We start from the raw sequence: 19102 nt of genomic DNA on the forward strand, positions 1-19102 counted from the left end.
AAAACCATCTTCATTCCTGGAGAGTCTCACAGAACAAAGGGTCCAGCCTGAGGTATGATCATTACAAACCAAATGCCCTGTGTTTACTGACTACACAGCTCTCCCTAAGGAGGAAGCTAGAGAGAAGAGGCAAGATCACGGGAACAGGAAGAGAAGAGGTAACGGATTCCATACCATTGGCCATTGCAAGCTGGAAGACGGCGTTCACAAGCACGCCGCCTTTCCGGAAATGGTCACTCATGTGCTCCAGCCAGCTGGCATCCAGACTGCTCACTGTTTGGCCATTTTTGGAGACCTGGAGGGGGATGGTGACGGGGTAGTACTGCCGACACTTCTGCTGGCTCTTCGGTCTGTTGAAAAAGGCGAAGATCTCCATTTCTGTTGGGATTTGTAAAAAGGATGGAGGGAGAGATGTTAGCTCACAGAACAAATCTGCTAAAATGGGTTCAGTGGAATCTCCCTGGAGCCTGAGAATGGTATCAGTTCTGAATCCCTGAGGCCACACTCTTGCCAGATAATAAAACGGCATTTTCAGCAGTAATTGAAGCTGCCTTCAAGGGAGTAGGGCCTTAGAAGTTGTGCTATGGATAAAGACTGGTTTTTGCTTTGTTTTGAGATGGGGTCTCATGTAGCCGCCTCAGGCTAGACTTAAACTCAGTGAATAGCTGAGGGTGAGCCTCTACTTACCGGGTGCTGAAATTACAGTAAGATGTCAGTACAACCAGCTTATTTGGTTCTGGAAACTGAACCAATTTCATGCCTGTGAGGCAAGGACTCTACTTCCCTAGCTGGGATTTGGTTTTTGACTCTAAAATATAGATCATTGTTACTCAAAATTAATTTGCATTGTTAAATATCTGGAATAAGTATATTTCTAGAAATGCATACAAATAGTGGGAAGTAAATGTAAAAGTCTTTAAAGGGGGTGTGTGTGGTGGGGGTGGGGGCGAATCATAAAAAGAAAAACACTTCTCTAATTCCAGGAACCTTTTACATCCCTAAATGTGCTATTTATAAACTGCAGGAGGGTTTCCTGGGGCCAAACCCATAATACTCAATCAAGTACATCAAGTCCATTGATATGTAAAAATAAATATGTTCCTGTAAATGGGGGTTTCTGCCTGGAGTAGCCGGTCAGCTCAATCAGTGAGGCAGGCCCTGGGTGTGAAGCTTGGAGCTTTCCATTCTTTCATTTATAGCCCAGAAATCAATAATCACTACCACCCCGCAGCTGACATGCTGTTCATGCTGCCAGCCACAGCTAGCGGGAAGCTGCTGCCAGGAGCAAATACCTGGGATTTCAATACACACTGGACTCTATTTTTGCACTATTCATTTAGTCAAGTTACCAGGGCTGGCCCAGCCTAGAAAGCTTTCCTTCCATAGGCAGGATAGGAATATGCATTGTCTGCCAAAAACATCCTTCTGAAGCAATAAGGAAATCCCCATCTTCCAAACACAAAAATCTAAAGGTCATGAACAATGGTTGGCTTTCGGCAGAAGGACAAAGCATACATGAGCTCTGGACATGGGATACCCGCACTTAAACTCTAGAATGTAGGCTCCCAAATTTCAGGATTGTGCCATTTGGGTATTATCTAAGTATTAGCTGGGTGTATGTATGTGTGTGTGCGCGTGCCATGAGTACATGCACACATGATGTTAGTTGTCTCTTTTATTGCCTTTTTGCCTTGAGATGTGGCCTCTTGCTAAGCTTGTCATTCAAGGCTAGACTGCATGACCAGTGAACTTGAGGCTCTGCCTCTTTCCACCCCTCAGTGGTTGGTTTACAGGCAAGGGTAGCCACACCTGGCTTTTGATGTGGGTTCTGGGGATTCAGACTCAAGCCCACACATTTGTACAGCAAGTGCTCTTCTCTAGGACTCCAACTGCATTTACATAGATCATTTAAAAATGGGCTCACTTTCCTTTATTTTCGTAAAGGGATTTTAAGGAGAGTTTGCTTTGACCACAGAGCACACCATTCCTGCTTGCTCTCGGGCAGGAGGTCACAACAACAAACAAGTCCATCCCAGAACACCTGGAGCTTCTCATGTAGGAGCTGCATTCTAGAACAAAGGCTATCCCCCAACCCCATCTGGAAAGCACTGCTGAGGTTCCTGAGCTATGAGGTCTGTTGAATTGACAGGGAGTTTCATCAAGCTATTCCAAGCAACAAAGCAAGCAACTGCAACCTGAGTTGTAATCGGGAAACCTGAATTGTAAGCATGTATAGACCTTGGAAATACGAAACCACAGCTTTTGAAAATAAAAAAGCAGTTCCAGCTGAGAAAAAAAAAAAACGCAAGCACAAAACAGTGCTCGGACCTCAGGAGGACCATACCACACCTTCTGAAGATGAACAAGGAGGAGCTCCAGAGACTGGAAATTAACAGGATGGTGCAACCTGAATTAAAAGCAGCCCCGTCATTTAAGCCCAACCAACCAAGTACCTTTCAGCCTACCTGCCTGAGCCAAGATGTCATATCTAGCCCAGAAAAGATTTCTACCAAGAACTTAGGTTCTGGAGCATACAGATCAAATAAATGACAGGAGACATAAGAGGAAACAGACATGTCCATGGGATTGGAAGAAAAATTTCCTTCAAGAGGAAACACATCCCCATCATGAATATAAGGTTGGATGGTGCTGAAGAATAAAGCAGAAGAGGATACCATTGGACAGTGAATGAAGTCTGTGTCTCTCTATATAATTGTGGACTCTACCTGGATGCACACAAAGTTCAGCATCTGCCTAAGCACATTGGCCCAGGCCCTGTGAATGTGATTCCCCCAGTGGACTATGCAGGCCTATGAGGATTGTGCCATTGAAGGCAAGGCTGTGTTTCGACTTGCTAAGCCAGATAATCACAGAGAAGAAATGATAACAGCCTTCCTTGGTGGGAAAGTCCATGCTGTTCAGCTCCTTCCAGTGAATAGTGAATCATTTCCACTTGGCTACCTTGAACGCTTCTGCCACTGCCTGCAGTGTGATAACGTTAAGTGCCCAGCCTTTCATCCCTAAGGCTCATGTTCATAACCCTACTATAGGCCTTGTTCAAAGCCAAGCTGAAGACACACCAGAGGGCAAAGCCATGTGTAGACCTTGGAAATACGGAACCACAGCTTTGGAAAATGAAGGTGCTCCAGCTAAGAAAAATGTAAGCAGAAAACAGTCCTCAGACTTAAGGTAGACCACACCACACCTCCTGAAGATGAACACGAAGCAGCTCTAGAGATCGAAAGTCAATATGAAGACAATGGGGGTGATGAAGCTGATGAAGAAGAAAGAGGATGACAATGAAGATGGTGAAGAAAATCTTCTTCCAGCAAACTTATAAATATACAACCCTATCTCAGGGGATTTTCCCACCAATAAACAGAAGACCATCTATTCTAGATGATTTTATGGAACTTGCCACTGGAGAATGACAGCTGGTTTTAGGACAACTGGTTACTGAACAGGGACTGAAGTCTATGTCTATATAAATGGATGTGGAGATTGTGGACTCTCCTTGAATCCACACAAAGTTCAGCATCTACCTGAGCACAATGGCCCAGGCTCTGTGAATGTGATTTTCAGGAGACTGTGCAGGCCTATGCAGACTGTGCATTGAGGGTAAGGCTGTGTTAAGCCTGATAATTGCCCAGGAGAAATGGCAATAATGAGAGAACATGAACAACAGTCCTTGGGAAGGCCAGAACACACATTTAGAAGTGAAGATGATCGCCCTAGATTTCTTTTGACTGGCACAAGTATTTGAAAGAGGCTGGATCTGCAAATTCTTCCTTACAATGGTTCAGTCTAAGACTCCAGCAACTAGTGAATTCCAAGTTGGTGTGAAATTTGAAGCTCATGAACCTCATATTATTGCTTCTGTGTGTGTCTCTTCTAGTATTGGAATTATTAGAGACAGATTACGTTCACGACTGGATGGTAGTGACAATAATGAGTTTTGGAGCCTTGTTGATTCAACAGACATACACTCTTTTGGCACACGTGAACAAGAAAGAGCTTTACTTCAGCCTCCACTGGGTACAGGATGAATGTTTCATCATGGCCCATGTTCCTACAGTAGACGCTAACTGGATGTGAACTGGCACCTATAGTGTTCTTATGTCCTTTTAAATTTGGGATGAAGATTGAAGCTATCACTAGACAAAAATCCATTTCTGTTCTGTCCTGCCACAGTTGGAGCTGTCAAAGGAGATCAAATTCATATTACTTTTGATGGATGGGGTACAAATACAACTCGCGGGACATCTTCCCAGATGGGTGATGTTGCCTCAGAGGAGATGTATCGCAGCCACCAGGAAAATTGAGATTATTTTTATACATATGGAAAGCAACAAATGTCGCTGATGTTGACTTGACCATAAATTCTGAACTTGAAGACTCTGAGGACAGCACCCCTACGTGCTGAGAGAAGACGCAAGCACACAGCAGTCAGCAAACCTCAGGCAGATAATATGCATCTTTCGAGGATGAAGAAACAGCCCTAACTTCAAGTAATGCAGCTGTTCCTGACCCCAGTGTCCTGAAACGGGTTTTGTAAGGATCTTCAACCTGGACTGTGGATGAAGCAGTACAGGTTATGAACCACTAAATGAAGGTGATACAGTTTATGAAACTCTAAGATCCTCAGCTATCGGCCCCTAGTCGACTTTTCAGGCCGTGTGAGACTGACAGGAAAGCCCTGCTACTGCCGAAGGGTGAGCCGCTGCTGAAGTACGTGGGGCTGAAATTGGACCAGTGTCAAAATTATGCTCTGACATTGAGAAACTTAAAAAAGCAAAATATAATTGAAAATATGCAAATTTAGTTTCAAGATAATTCTCAGGTGTACTGAAAACATTACTTTAAAAGTAGTTTTTCTTATCAGTTTTTATTTCATAGAAGGCTTTTATAAAATGTTTCCTCAAAACTGTACAATTATGTTGATTGTACTCTTACTCTTTAAATACCATTTAGTATGTTTTTATTAGCATACATAAAACTGGCTATTCATTGTTCATGTCTTTAATTATTTTATTGTGTTTACCAGTATATTTCATGTAGCAAGCAGGAAAACTGCCCATTTGAATTAATCTTTCTATCTAGAACCAAACAAATCCCAAAGGGGAAGAAAAACAGCAACTTAACATCTATTATAAAAACATGAGAATTTTCCTCAAAAAAGAACTTGAAGATGCATTTAAGCTCTCCTCAATTATTTTATGTCCGATTTTGCAATGTTCTGTTCATGATCTTCCCCTACTACTAGACAGAAAAGAGCCGTATAAAATATTTTCTTTTCTGTCAGTGCCCTTGGTGTTGTATTTGTTCATGGTAAGGGGAGAATAGAAAGTTTAGAAGCTTGCACAAAGTGGTCTTCAATATTTTCCCAGATTTTAAGGTTTTGTTTTATTTTATTACTCACACGATGCTTTAGTGTATTTATACACTACTCTGTGTCTGTGAGAACACACAAGTGACTTTTTGAATTTAACGTGGCACTGTACGCTGCCACAGACGTAACAAAGAACTCTACGTGGAGGTTTATCCCCTAAAAGGTACGTACATTATTTTGTTATCACCAGCACTTCTCAGCTTATTACTCAGGAGATCAGAAATGCCCCATAGATTGGCCCCCACGCAGGAGCAGTATTTCTAGTTTTCTTCGTGCTGAGCCATCAATTCTGCTGCATTTTGAAAGATGTGTTAATTCTGACACTGGGGCTTCATTTTTATGACTGAGAGCTTTCCAAGGAGAATGGTGCTGCGTGTTATCATTTTATATAGTTGTACAATACATGTAAGCTGTGAGGATCAGTTATACATGTATTACATATCTGTTCTAAATGCCAACAAAATGTTCACCAGGACAAGGATGAACATTTTCTCTTTAGAATACCAAATGTGCCTTAAACAATGCAAATGTATAAAAGCTTAAGTCACTCATGTCATTTCCAATACAACTAGATTTTTTCTTAAACTTCATCTTCTTGAAAATTGTTTGTATGAAGACGCCATATCCAATTGAATGGTACTCCGGTATTTATAATACTGTTTTATAATCTTCAGATTTTAAGAATACAATAAAGTTAAATAACCACAGCAAGAATGGGGTGACACAAGAAAGTTTGCGATGTGAGAAAATGAGTCAGGGATTGAAGCTGGGGCAGGAATAGCTAGCGATGAGGTGTTTTCCAGTCCTTCATCCCTAAAGTTCAATAAAAGTACTGAAGAAGGAAGAGTCTTTGGATCCTTCAAAGTAGACGCTCCAAGATTTCCACGAAGAGTAGCTGACACTATAGCAATATATCATAGGGGTTAGTTGTCTTGTATTATTTGAGCTCACTGAGAAGATGATTCTTGCAGTGGGTCTGCCTGTCCCCACTTCACACCCAATCATGTTTATGTCAAGTGTCCTCCAAGAACACTTGTATGGAAACGGGCTTTCCTCCCAACTTAGTTACAGGAATGAAGACAGCAATACAGCTTAAGAGTAAAATCGCCATCCTTTGAGAATAGTCAGAATGCAAACTTTTATCAACAGATGTTACTACTGCTTATTCCATGATAAGAAAGTGCCCACCAAATGGATGGATCTGGCAAAGATCATCCTGAGTGAGGTAACCTAGAACCAGCAAGGTAAGCATGGTATATACTCACTCATAAACATATATTCACCATAGAATACGGGATAACCATACTACAGTCCATAGACCTAAAGAAGCTAAGTAACAAGGAAGACCCTAGGGAGGATGCTTAATCCTTATTCAGAAGGGCAAATAGAATAGACAGAAGTGGTTGAAGAGAGGGAACAGGATGGGAGCCTACATAAATGTCCTCTAAAAGACTCTAGCCAGCAAGGGATAGAAGCAGATGTTGAGACTCATACCCAAACTTTGGACAAAGTGCAGGGAATCTTGAGTCAGGGATAAAAGGATCTGGAGGGATAGGAACTCCACAGGAAGACCAAAACAGAGCCAACAAATCTGGGCTCAGGGTGGACTAGGAGTCTGAAGCACCAACCAAAGACCACGCACAGAGAGGACCTAGGCCCCTGCTCAGATGTAGCCAATAGGCAGCTCAGTCTCCAAGGGGGTCTTTTAGTAAGGGGAGCAGGTACTGTCTGCCTCAACTTCCTCTACCAATTCTGCTGGGTGTTGTAAGTACCTGGTTTATTTAGGTTTTGCTCTCTGTCTATCTATCTACCTACTTGCCTATCTATCATCTATCTGTTATTTATTCTTTCCTTTGGCTTGCTGCATACTTAATAAACTTACTCATTAAAAACCAACATTATGGCTATCTTAATTCTGCAGACCACAGCACAGCACAGCACAGGAGTGATGCTGGAAAGAGAGGGGAGATGAGATGAGCAAGTAAAGACCATACTAGTGAGCAGTTAACCAGTCTACCACTGGGTAGACCTCACCTTAGGTGTATCCACTAAGGACAAGACAACTGAGGCACTCATCTGTTTGGGTTGAAAGACACTCTTGAAGCACTCGTGTCCAGAACTGTCCACAGGGTTGGTCCAGAGCACAGGCCAAATAGTCGTTTACAGTTAAGCACAAAAGCAACAGGTGTGAGAACTCAGAGCTGCTGCGCTGAGAGAATCTGGTCGTGGCCACACCTGCTAACATTTAAACACACAGAAGTACCCTCACTCACATAGTAGAATAAAAATATCATTCTTCCAAGGCATCACAAAACATAAGAGAAGCAAGGCCGAAATGAGGAGTGGCGAGTCTGGGGAGGGAGGAAGGAAGGGGTGAGATAGGAAGGGTCCCCAGCATCTAAGCTTTCCAGGCTCTGTCCTCTCCAGGAGGCAGAGCTGAAGCCAGAGACAGAAACACACTTTCCAAAAGGCAGGAAAGGGGAATGCTGGTGAGGAGCCACAGCAGTGTTCTCAGTAATGTGTACTTGAAGAGACCTGATCTAAGATACACCCCCCCCCTTTTGTAATTTTATTTTTACAATTCACTCATTTTATATCCTGATTGTAGCTTCCTCCCTCAACAACTTCTGGTCACACCCTCCCTCCCTTTTCTCCCTATCCCTACCCTAGTCCATTGAAAGGGGGAGTCCTCCTCCCCACCAGCCCTTAGAATGTTAAATAGAACAGACACTAGAAGTGGTTGAAGAGAAGGAACAGGATAGGAGCCTGGTATAGAGGGTCCTCTTTAGAGGCTCTACCCAAAAGGGGATTGAAGTAGATGCTAAGAATCACAGCCAAACTTTGGGCAGAGTGCAGGGAGGCTTATGGAAGAAGGAGTGTGGGGGGAGACAGAAGGACCCAGAGAGGATAGGAGCCCCACAAGGAGACCAACAAAGCTAAAAAATCTGGGCCCAGGGGGTCCTGCAGAGACTGATGCACCAACCAAGAACCATGCATAGAGAGGACCTAGACCCTCCGCTCAGATGTAGCCAATAGGCAGCTCAGTCTCTATGTGGGCTTCTGAGTAAGGGGAGCAGGGGCTGCCTCAGCATGAACTTGGTTGCCTACTCTTTGATCACTTCCCCCTGGCAATGTGACCTTGCCAGGCCACAGAGGAAGAGGATCCAGGTAGTCCTGAGGAAAGATACACAACCCTTTAGTCGGGTCTTCCACTCACATGGAAACCAACCAAAAGAAACTGTCTAAAAATAATGCATTTTGATGTTCCCATGTCCCCCAAACTCCAACACACTTTGTATGTGAGCAGAGACCAAGGATTCTGAAGCGGAGCCCCAAGTTTGTTTAAATTTTCTCAACTGCTCTAATACCCTGGCCCCAGCTGGAAACTTTTTCCAGATGTGGGAAAAGCCCCAGAGGAAGGTATTGTTTCTGAGAATGGCTGAAGGACCAGGCTGGCAGAGTACCCAAAGAGCACAGACTGTCTTCTTGTCCTCTTGCCCTGTGACCTGGGGTCTCACATTTCATTTAGAATTATTAGTCCTTCCAAGGTCTCTGTAGTACGGAAGGTGCCATACATGACTGACCTGAGCAGGGTACATGGAGAATCTGGAGACCCCGGGCCGAGGACACAGCTAGGCTGATGGCCCTTTCCATGCTATATGGAAGTACACAGAGAAAGGAATGCAGTTCTGAGTCCCACACTAGGGCCTGAGTGTTGAGCCATGGTGCAGATGGAAGCCTGTATCTTGTCCGCAATTGTGGATCCAGAGAGCTGGAGTTTGTGAATGAGCCACTGGAGCTGATCAATTCATGGGCAGGGCGAACTAAGATGAAAAGCTTCCACTGAGGCTATTGGTGCTTCGTAGTGGAAGTTGTGGTGTCTTAAAAAACTCAATTATGTAAGCATGTTCTTTGTTCTAATCCCAGGTGTGGAATATGGGGCTAGCTCAGATGGTCCACAGCAGACCATTTGCCTCCTGCGGGCTCTGAGGGGAGTGTGATGGTTGCCAGCTGAAGATGGTTTAATTCTGGGGACTCTGAGAGGGTGTAAATGCCAGGGCCCTGAGAGGGGTTGGGGGCATGAAAGAAAAAGGCCTCTGCTGCTCCAGTTGCTGCTTTTTACGTTTGATGAGAAGAAGCTGGAGATCTCCTGAAACAAAGATTGGACTTGCCTCAAGGAACCCAAGGACCCTAACCAGCAGGAAGTAGCTAAAGGGAACTATACCCCCTTTCCCCACTAACCTTTCTCTCCTACCTGGTGTTGGGGTGCTGGAAGAGATAAGGAGTGGAGAAGGGAGTTAGAAGCATAAGAAATCTGATAAAATAGATAAAAAATGAACTCCAACAGTGCGGTGGTGGGAAGGCCCCATGGAATCCCTGAATTTGTAGAAGGCTGCTTTACCCTTCTCTCAGGCATGGGACACCTCTGGGCCAGTGTGAGGGCATCTGACATGACAGCAACAACCAATGGTCAATTCATGGGCACTAAAGCAGATCCAGAAATAGGCACAGCAAGGTACTCCCTCCATAGCTGACTCAACTTCCACAGGAGCTTCTGGGCCTGGCAGGGTCAGGTGTCTCTCGCAGAATCCCAAGCCAGTGAGCAGCAGAGCCCAGAGTCTTTCGAACCTCTCAAACCCTGGGCTCATGCTCAAATCTCCTGAGAGGTTAATTTACTAGAGTACAAAGTAGATGCTGGTGGCCACAGTTGGGGACATTTATCCATGGACTCAGTGGGTCACTGGAAAGGTGGCGGCAGTGGAGGAGGCAGATGCCATGGTCTAACTGCCCCATGAGCGTGGGGGAAGGAAAAACACACATCAGAAAAGCTCCAGCCCTCAATTCTGGCTGCCTGGGAGGCCACTGAACAGGGTCCTCTCGGAGAGAAAGGCGACTGTTTTTCTCACCCTGACTTTGGATGGCACACCCGGGTGGTTCCTGCTTCCTGAGCAAAGGTGCTGCAAGGGTTACCTGGGCACAGGAGCCTCAAGGAAGTCCCCAGACAAGAAATGCACGTCAGTGAACAAGGAGAGTAAGAAGGGTTTAACTCTGGGGACACGATGCAGAGCTGGGGTCAGCACACCTGCTCTCCCTGTAGCTCCTGAAAGAACGCTGTGAAACGTCCCTGACTGGATCTACTCCTAGCTGCCTCCTACCTAGGAAACTAATTAACAGAGGAAGAGGAGGGAAAGAATGGAGGCACCCTCTGAATCCTTTTTTAATTGTCTTGCTGTGATTGCTCTCCTGGCGGAAAGAGGCTTAAACATTTCAACCTCCTTACTGGGGTAGGGAGTGGGGACGGGGCAGGGAGGCTGAGAGAAAGGCAAGCAGAGAGCTGAGCAGGGTACAGGATTAGTGAGGCTGGGACTGGGTGTTGTGTGGGTGTTCCCAGGGCAGGCATCCCAGGGAGGGAAAGAGCTCAATTCTCTAAGAAAAGGCTCAGGGGAGAAGCCAGGGTCAGGTGGGGACTATGACCTGTGGAGACAGGGTCCTCTTATGTCCATCCTTCAGGAAGGGGACGTCCCTCACCTGAGCCAGGAGCAACAGTAGCCTCTCCTGGCACAGTTGTGGTGAGGAGCAACTGAGGTAACATCTGGGGAAAACTGTAACTCATCTTTATCAACTGATTTAAAAAAGCTGGAGCGAGAAGAACAGTGACTGTGAGCTGCTTGCAAGGCAGGGCCTGGGCTGTATGCACAGAGGGAGATGACTGTCTACCTGGAGGCCGCTGGCCTGTCACCAGCTGGAAACCGGCTTCCCCAAGCTGGGCTGAGGCTTCCATGACACGTTAACCCACCATTTAGAGGACAAGGACCTCAGGAAATGGGGGCTGCAGGCCAAGGCGCTCTGGGTGTTAGGGGAGGGGTTCCATCATTCAGCCATTGGAGATCCTGGGCAATGGAGCGCGGTTAGGAGCCAAACAGTAGAAGCATGACAGTGGACACCTGAGAAGGGTCCTAGGAAAGGCCTCCCAGGGCCAAGGGTCAAACATGGAAAGCGGAGTCTTGAGGTCTAGGAGAACGGTGGGTTCTGGGACACAGATCTGCACTCCTGACAGACTCTCCGACAGACTGCCTCCTTTAAAGCCAGGAGTCTGTGAGGGGTGGCACTGTAGAGCCAGGGCGCTGAATAACAGCTCTCACACACGGAAAGTCCCTAGCGTTGTGCCTTTTTGTAGGAAGCTACTAGTCCCCTTATAGAAGAAGTTGTCAGCAAGCGACAAGTATCTGGACAGACTGCCACCTACCTAGAAGGGGTGCTAGAAGGTGCACACAGATTCCAGTTTCTTACTTATGGTGCTGCTTGGGCTCCCCAACCCCTGGCTCCTATCTCTTGCTCCTGGGATTCACGCCTGACCTGGGTCCTCATGTTCCATGGTTCCACAGACACGCTCCTTCTCAGAACTCAGCATGTCCAGGCCCCAGCTCCAAGACGGAGCTTCCCGGGAGCCTTACACCAGATCTAAACCTCAGCTACCATCAGGGTGGGACAGAAGTCTATATCAGCCGGATGAAAAAAGTCATACGAACAGCTCTAACCCAAGGATGAAGGTCTTGGGTAAATGACAGCTCTATTGTATTTCAGAATGGAGGCAGCCCCCGTCACATCTCTGCTTCAGAGCAACCCTACAACGAGATCTCAGATCTGACCATCCTATTCCGACCTTCCTTTCTTCTCAGGAAGTACTGTCAGAGCAATACATAAAATATTTCACTGTTTCCTACTCTCTAAGCACCCTTATCACTTACAAGAGGCCAAATTCAAGCACTAGCTAATGCACAGCAGAAATGGCCACTGCGGACACGATAGAGAAAGGTCTACACAGATGCCCTCGTGAGGCTTTGTTAGGCAACTCCTGGTCACCTTCCAAAAGCCAGAGAGGCCCCATTGCTATCATAAAGACCTCACTCAATGGATTTAAATTCCAAGCAAAAGTAGAGAAAAAGAAACTGAAGACTACAAAAGGCTTCTGGGAAATCTTTTCATCCTATTAAACTGGAAAGACCAGGTAGAGAGATAGCATAGATGGTGTCAACCCCACCTTCATTCAGTCCTATGCTAGGTGTGCCGGCTGCCAGCCTGAAGTGGTGATAAGAGAACACCGGAATCTTCAGACTGGATGGAAGACAGAGATGATCCTTTAAAGACAGCACAGAGCCTGGCAGTCGGGAAGAACTGATAAAGGTCTGTTATGGCTGTGTTGTTATGTGAAGTCATCAATGCAATAACCATTAGCACTGAGAGAGAAGCCCCACACTGGTGGCCTCTGCCTGACAGGGCACTTTCTCCATGGTGCCCATCTTCAACGGCATGTGCTTCAAGCACTGAGGACACTTCTATGCTAGCGAGCAGAAACACTACGTCTGCGTGGCACGCCCTCCACAGCTGCCTCACGCCCTTGCTCGGGTAGACATTCAGGAGTAGAATGTCCAGGCTCACCGGACAGAGGCTCACAGACACTGCCTCTGAGGGCGGAGAAGTGACTATTTCATCTAGAAGCCACTTTCGGAGTCCCTGCAAGTCAGCTTCCCTGGGCTACGCTACCCCCCACGATCCACAACTGCAGTAGGCGAATAGCTGTGCAGCCAAGACAGCCTCTTCCTAACCTTTCTCTGTTTGAGATACTGCTGTGTCTACATGCTAACTCCACTTCTCTTTCCCTAAGAGGCCCTGGGGAATGCTAAGAAGCCGCTGGCCTCTCTTAAGCAGGTCAAAACTGGCACTGACACTTACTCCTCGAGAGCTGCTCTGCATGCCCATTTGAGGGCTCACCCTCCGGTCCTTCCAGGGCTGGACTCAACCGCCGCAGAGGAATCTCACCGGCCTCTATCTCTTCAGAGGGAGAGGCGATGCCTGTCTGCTGGGTAGGGGGCACCTCCCCTGCGGATCCTGCATTGGGCTCCAGTCTTCGGTTCACCCCTGCAGTGGCAGCATCCACAACTTCAGCCTTTGGGGTATCATTTTCCAAGGATGCATGGTCCCCAAAGGCCTGTTTCACATCCTTGGCATCGGCAACACTGTTGGCAACAGGCAGGAAACGGCTGCCGGTGGCCGAGTTCACAGAGGACTGGTACTGAGGTATCACACTAACGAACTTCAAGCCCCGACTCGCGGCCTCCTGCACCTGGGAGACAGAGGAAAGAAAGGACATCTTGTAAATGGGACACAGGCATGGCCAGGCACAGAGACCTCTGTGCATTCCTAGTGCAAACACAAGGACCACCTACCTGCAGAGGCCTGGGGGGAGAAGTCAGGCCTGGTGGGTCTCACGGTTGGAAAAAACTTAAGCATTTAGTTCTCTCTCTCTCTCTCTCTCTCTCTCTCATGTGTGTGTCTATGCCACGTTACACAGAGTTGTGAGCTGCCCGAACACCAACAAGTACTCTTATTGCTCTGACACCTCACCACCATCCATCCATCCATCCATCTATCTGTCTGTCTGTCTGTCTGTCTGTCTATCTATCTATTTATTTTTGAGTCAGGGTGTCACTATGTAGCCTCAGCTTGCCTTATACTAAAGATTCTCCTGAGCCTGCCTAGTGTTGGGATAACAGAAAGGAGCCACTCTGATTGGCTTTGCTGTTGCTGTTGTGTGCGTGTGCATGTGGGCGCGAACGTGTGTGTGATACATGCGCACATGGGTGTGGGCCAGGGGTCAGTGTCGTGGTCTTCCATGGACTGCTTTCCATCTTTACTTTTCAAACAGGATTTCTCAATGAAGCTCCTCTGTTTGTCTAGGCTGACTGACCAGTGACTTCTGGAGACCCACCCATGTCTCTCTGCCCAGCACCCAGCAGTACAATTATAGCATGTGCTGCCAATTTCCGTTTTTAACCTGGGCTCTGGGGTGCCACACTCAGGTCCTCACGCAATTGTAAAAGGCACTTCACCAGCTGCGCAGATCCCTGAACCTTTTATTTTCATTTTTTTTTTATGAATCTGGAAAAAAACGGTTCTGAAAGAATAAACACCGTCAAACAGAATCTGAAAGAGGAAGTTCACGTGGGTGACGTTTATTTTCTTCTCCATCACCCACTCCCAGCCTAGGAGGCTGCTGCACAAACTCTGCACAGCTCAGCTCCTCACTGCTGGGTGGCAGCACAGGATCCTAAGAGCCATCTTTTGCAGACAGTAGTTTAGGCAGAGGACCTAGGTGGGGAATCTGATGGCCATCCTTCCCATTGCTGACCTCAGGCCTGAAGGACGCCATGGAACCCTCAGAGCACCTCTGACTCACAGCTAAAACCAGGCCCTTGATCCCCGAGCCCTGATATACACACCATCTCATGCAAGGAGCCAGGAAGCTGTTCCCTCCCACTCCTTGAGCCCAAGGGAGGAACACATACATCTGTCTACAAAGTGTCTTATCGCACCTGAGCACTCCGTGGACCCAGCCCCCAGGCAGTTGGATTTAGTGATAACATAATGAAATCAAATAAATCAGCCAAAATGAGGAGGTGGTCTTCCAGAGATTTCCCTGGCAAGGATGCTCAAGACATGGGACCAATGAGCCAGGAAGAGGGCTTCAGAGCCATGGAAGTCCTAGGCTTTGCCTGCTGAGTGATCAAAGAGACTCTCGAGGCTTCTGCAATGGTCAGCTATAATCAGGGATCAACAACAAGTACCAGCATGGAGCTCCTGGAAAAGTGACCTCTGCAGCCCTCCTTACACCAACTATCCTAGGTTACCCACGGTGTCATCATGGGTCCACGCAGAAAATGCAAGAAACAAATTCTACAGCAGTTGCAGATGTACACTCCAGTCTTTTTATAGAAAGTCCAGCCTGTGCCAGAGAAAGCAGGAACAATATTAAAACTACTGTGCAGCGGCTATGTGCGGGGCACTGCTCTGACATTTACACTGTGTTTTGTTTAATCATTGTCTCCATTTTAGAGGAGGCCTAGGGGTGAAAGTTGTAAGTGCTCTGTGGGGAGCCAGAGTTCAAAGCCCAGCCTGGGGTGAAACAGTCGTGAGACCAAGTAACCCTTCAAATCCGTACATGTGTGCGCTCACTGTGTGGACTCAGCTTTACTTTATGTTACTATAAGCAAAAACTTGAGGAGAACAACTTCAGCAAGAAATTCACCTTGATCTTAGCTGTCAGGTATTGGGGTTTTAGTCCTTTGAGCAACCAGGAAGGGAGAAAGGAAGGAAGGAAGAAAGGAGGGAGGGAGGGAGGGAGGGAGGGAAGGGATGAAAGGAAAGATGGAGGGAAAAGAGAAGGGGAGGGGAGGGAGGAGAGAGAGCACACACCCACGCATACATGCACTCACTAGCTTTCTTCATCCCCGCTGGCTCAAATTACTCTTCAAAGGTATGCCATGAGGAAGCAGGAGAGGAAAATAAAATCCTCAAAGTCCCTCTTCTCAATGATTAATCTGTGAGATTAATCATTTTGAAATGACTTTAAAATTATTTTGGAGAGCTTCTGAAAGATGATGCAAAGTAAGTTTTAAAAGAAAAGAGTGAAGTACTAATTACAACAAAGACCCTTCTGCTAAGGAAGCTACTGCCCACAAAGCTTAGCTCTGAGCTTCCTGGCAGAACAGGCAAAAGGAGAAAGTCATTGAATTGGGCAGTCCTCACATGGACATGAGCAAGCAGCTTGTGGGCCTACTGCAGCTCCACAGAGCAAACGGCCTCTTCCTTAACTCAGTTCTGCAGTGGAGCCATAGCAACGGCAGGGCCAGAATGCTTGCAGGAAGACCGAGCTGGGGCCCAACCCTGTTGCTCTGTGGCGTGAGTGTGCAAACTTTCAGTGCCTCAGAACAAGAGAACCACCAGCAGACACAGACCAGGGCCTAGCGAAGGTACCAGTGTCCACTGTGACTGCTGCTCTCTTCTGCCAGCCTGGAGGTTTAGCAGCCATTCAAAGACTGCAGGGGCCATGAGGTAGAAAGGGAGAGGTTCTGCGCTCAGTCCAGGCTCACCCCAGACCCTTGTGTCCTCAACTACTCTGTACCGAATTTATTCTCTCAGCCAGTGTTCTCAGAGTGAGGTTTACTTGTGATCCCACCTCTCAAATACCTTAGATCTACAGCGGGAGCCATTCTGGGGTGAGAACCCGGTAGCCCATAATGCGGCTTAAGACGGTCTTGTGTCTGAGTGCTGTATGGCCTCTGCAGCAGGCCTGGGGCGTTCTGCACAGTTGTTTTCACAGTGACGGAGGGGTGGTCTGCTGGGAAGCCACACTCAGTGCACGCATGCAGGCGTGTGAACTGTAATGCCTGAGTGTGAGTGTTCCTTCCTGGAGTGGCCTCCCTGGGAGCGCAGTGGTGGTGCATTCAGCTTCCTGCTCTGGAATTCAACAACCATCTATTCATTCTCCACACCGGCCCAGATCAGCACATTGTGTCAGTGCTAGGGAGGCTGATGCAGGGGGATTGCAAATTTGAGGCCAACCTGGGTTACACAGAGTTTTCAAGGCTAGCCTGGGATACATAGTGAGCCACTGTCTCTAACACACACACACACACACACACACACACACACACACACACATACACACACACTCTATGTAGGAAAGATGTAGAAATGAGGGAGGAAGTAGGAAGAAAGGAGGGAGGGAAGGAGAGAGAGATTAGGACTGTAAGCATTACATAACGGAATAGAACTGAGGTACGAATTGGGGAAAAACTGAAGAACGCATTCATAAAAGCATTAAAACATGGTTTATATTTTACAGTATTATGCTTCACAAAACCTACTTGAGGATCAAATGCTGCCGGAGGCTTTGAAGAATGAATAGAATTTTACCACACGTCTGAAGGAAAGGGAGACGGAAAATCTACATTAAAGGTAAGAATAAAAATTATCTAAGTTTGAAGATGGATAACAGCTTGATTTGCTACAGAAACTTCTAGAAATTTTCTTCTGGACCATGACCTGAGAAGCCAGGAGCATCGAGAAAGAAGGCTGGCCAAAACCCTCACGGCTGGAAGCCCACACGCCTTTAGACACTAAGTCCACAGAGGCTCTAGCACCACACGCAGGCAGCACATCCCTGACATTCCCACCTTGGTAGCACTGGGAGCAAAGGGCAGAGTCTAGGGGGAAGATTACAAGATTTCTTCAAACTCATCTTGCAAGCACGGAACCCTCTAAAAAGCGGCTGACGTTAGATGCGCCCTGCATCCCAAGCATTCCAGGGACTCCACCTCCTGGGACTTCAGATGAAGCATCTTTGTGTGTATCTCTCTGCAGCTCACCGTTTGCCCTTCAGGTTGGCTCCTGCGGAATGAGGAGGTGGAGGGATACTGACTTCTCACGCACAAGCTGCCCAACTGTGCAGCAGGAAGAGTAACAAACCCTCTTTAGCCAGAGACCATCATTTGCGCGACAGAGAGAGGGCTCCGTAGTCAGGAGTGCATCCTGCTCTTGCAGAGGACCCAGGCTCAGGGTCCAGCGCCCATGTCTGATATTTTACAACAGTCTACAACTCTAGCTTCAGGGGATGTGATGTCCCCTTTCAGCCTCCACAGGTTCCCGCACTCACAAGCACATACCCCCACAGGGACATGAACGCGTAACTTAAAATAAAACAGTCTGCTTAAAAAAGATCAGTATTTGTCTAGAACTCAGGAGCCTTTATCTCCCGGTGTCTAACCTACCCTAGTGCAGACACTTTCATTTCTCTTTCTCAAAAAGTCATCTGACCAAAACTATGGCTAACCAGAGTCCTGTCTGTTTCTCCTTCATTTGGTTATTCATCAACTCTACGGAACAAGTCTCAAATGCATACAAATGGCAGGCACTGTTGGTGTCGATCAGGGTTCATCCAGGGCCACCGGCTTTTCTCAGCCTCACTCCCTCCTAGTCATGTAGTTTCAGCTCTGATCATGCTCGTTATTCCCACATTTGTGCCTGTAGTCCTGCCTGTACGTTCTGACCAATTCTGCCAATGGGCACAGCCACTGGGCCCCACCCACCTTCCCCCTAAATCTGGAGACATGGGTCTCTCTTTCCCCAGCTCCTCCCTTTCTTACCTACTCATACATTCAACCACATCCTGCCAGATTCATCCCTCCCAATGCTGCACACAGCTAAGGCCACCTTCTTCCAACCCTACAGCTGGACACCATGGCCTCACCACAGTCTCCAAGAGCCTGAGATCAAGTCAGTATGAAAACGAAGTTGTGAGTAATCTGGTCACCTCAGCCATGGAGCTCCCAGACGCTCACATGCACAATCACAACTGTAATGAGGCAAAACAGCAATTAACACTGTATAACTCTTCTAGGAAGTTCATCTGCATGTATTCTATTAGGCCCCAAATAGCCCCTTCCAGCACAGGAAGCCTGTCACACTGGCCACCGCTCAAAAGCAAAACCGAACTCATCCTGAACACCTTGAACCTGGACTGAAAGTCTTTCCCCAGCACAGCCTCTGCGGAGATGCCCATGAAATGCCTGTCTAACTTCATGTACACCTGCCCCCTCCTCACCTCTCCTGCCTTTAGACTTCTGGGTAGGTCTGGAGAGCTAATTACTGCCTTTTGGACTGAGCCAAGACTTGATCCAACACTTTACCATGTTAGAACAAACTCTGTGGTTAACGGAATCAGGATGTCAGAGAAAAGGTGTCTTAAAATTTAATTGTATAAAAGTCCCATCTCAGTGGGGGAAAAAATCAACTTTGGCTACATAGTCAAGGAATCACTTTTATTACACACACACACACACACACACACACACACACACACACACACACACA

The 19102-nt window shown here is 47.1% G+C and overlaps 1 protein-coding gene across 1 annotated transcript in view; it reads right to left on the reverse strand.

The window, feature by feature from the left end:
• The window catches only part of Rftn1 (raftlin, lipid raft linker 1), a 207448-nt gene that overhangs the window by 58254 nt on the left and 130092 nt on the right, over positions 1-19102 (reverse strand). Inside the window, exons 5-6 of the mRNA XM_055614013.1 lie at positions 13124-13514; positions 175-378 (exon numbers count right to left, since the gene is read on the reverse strand). Coding sequence (XP_055469988.1) covers positions 175-378; positions 13124-13514 — 595 coding nt within the window. The remainder of the gene's footprint in view (positions 1-174; positions 379-13123; positions 13515-19102) is intronic.

Source organism: Psammomys obesus, unplaced genomic scaffold, assembly GCF_907164565.1.
Source record: "Psammomys obesus unplaced genomic scaffold, mPsaObe1.curated_primary_1811, whole genome shotgun sequence".
NCBI lineage: Eukaryota > Metazoa > Chordata > Mammalia > Rodentia > Muridae > Psammomys > Psammomys obesus.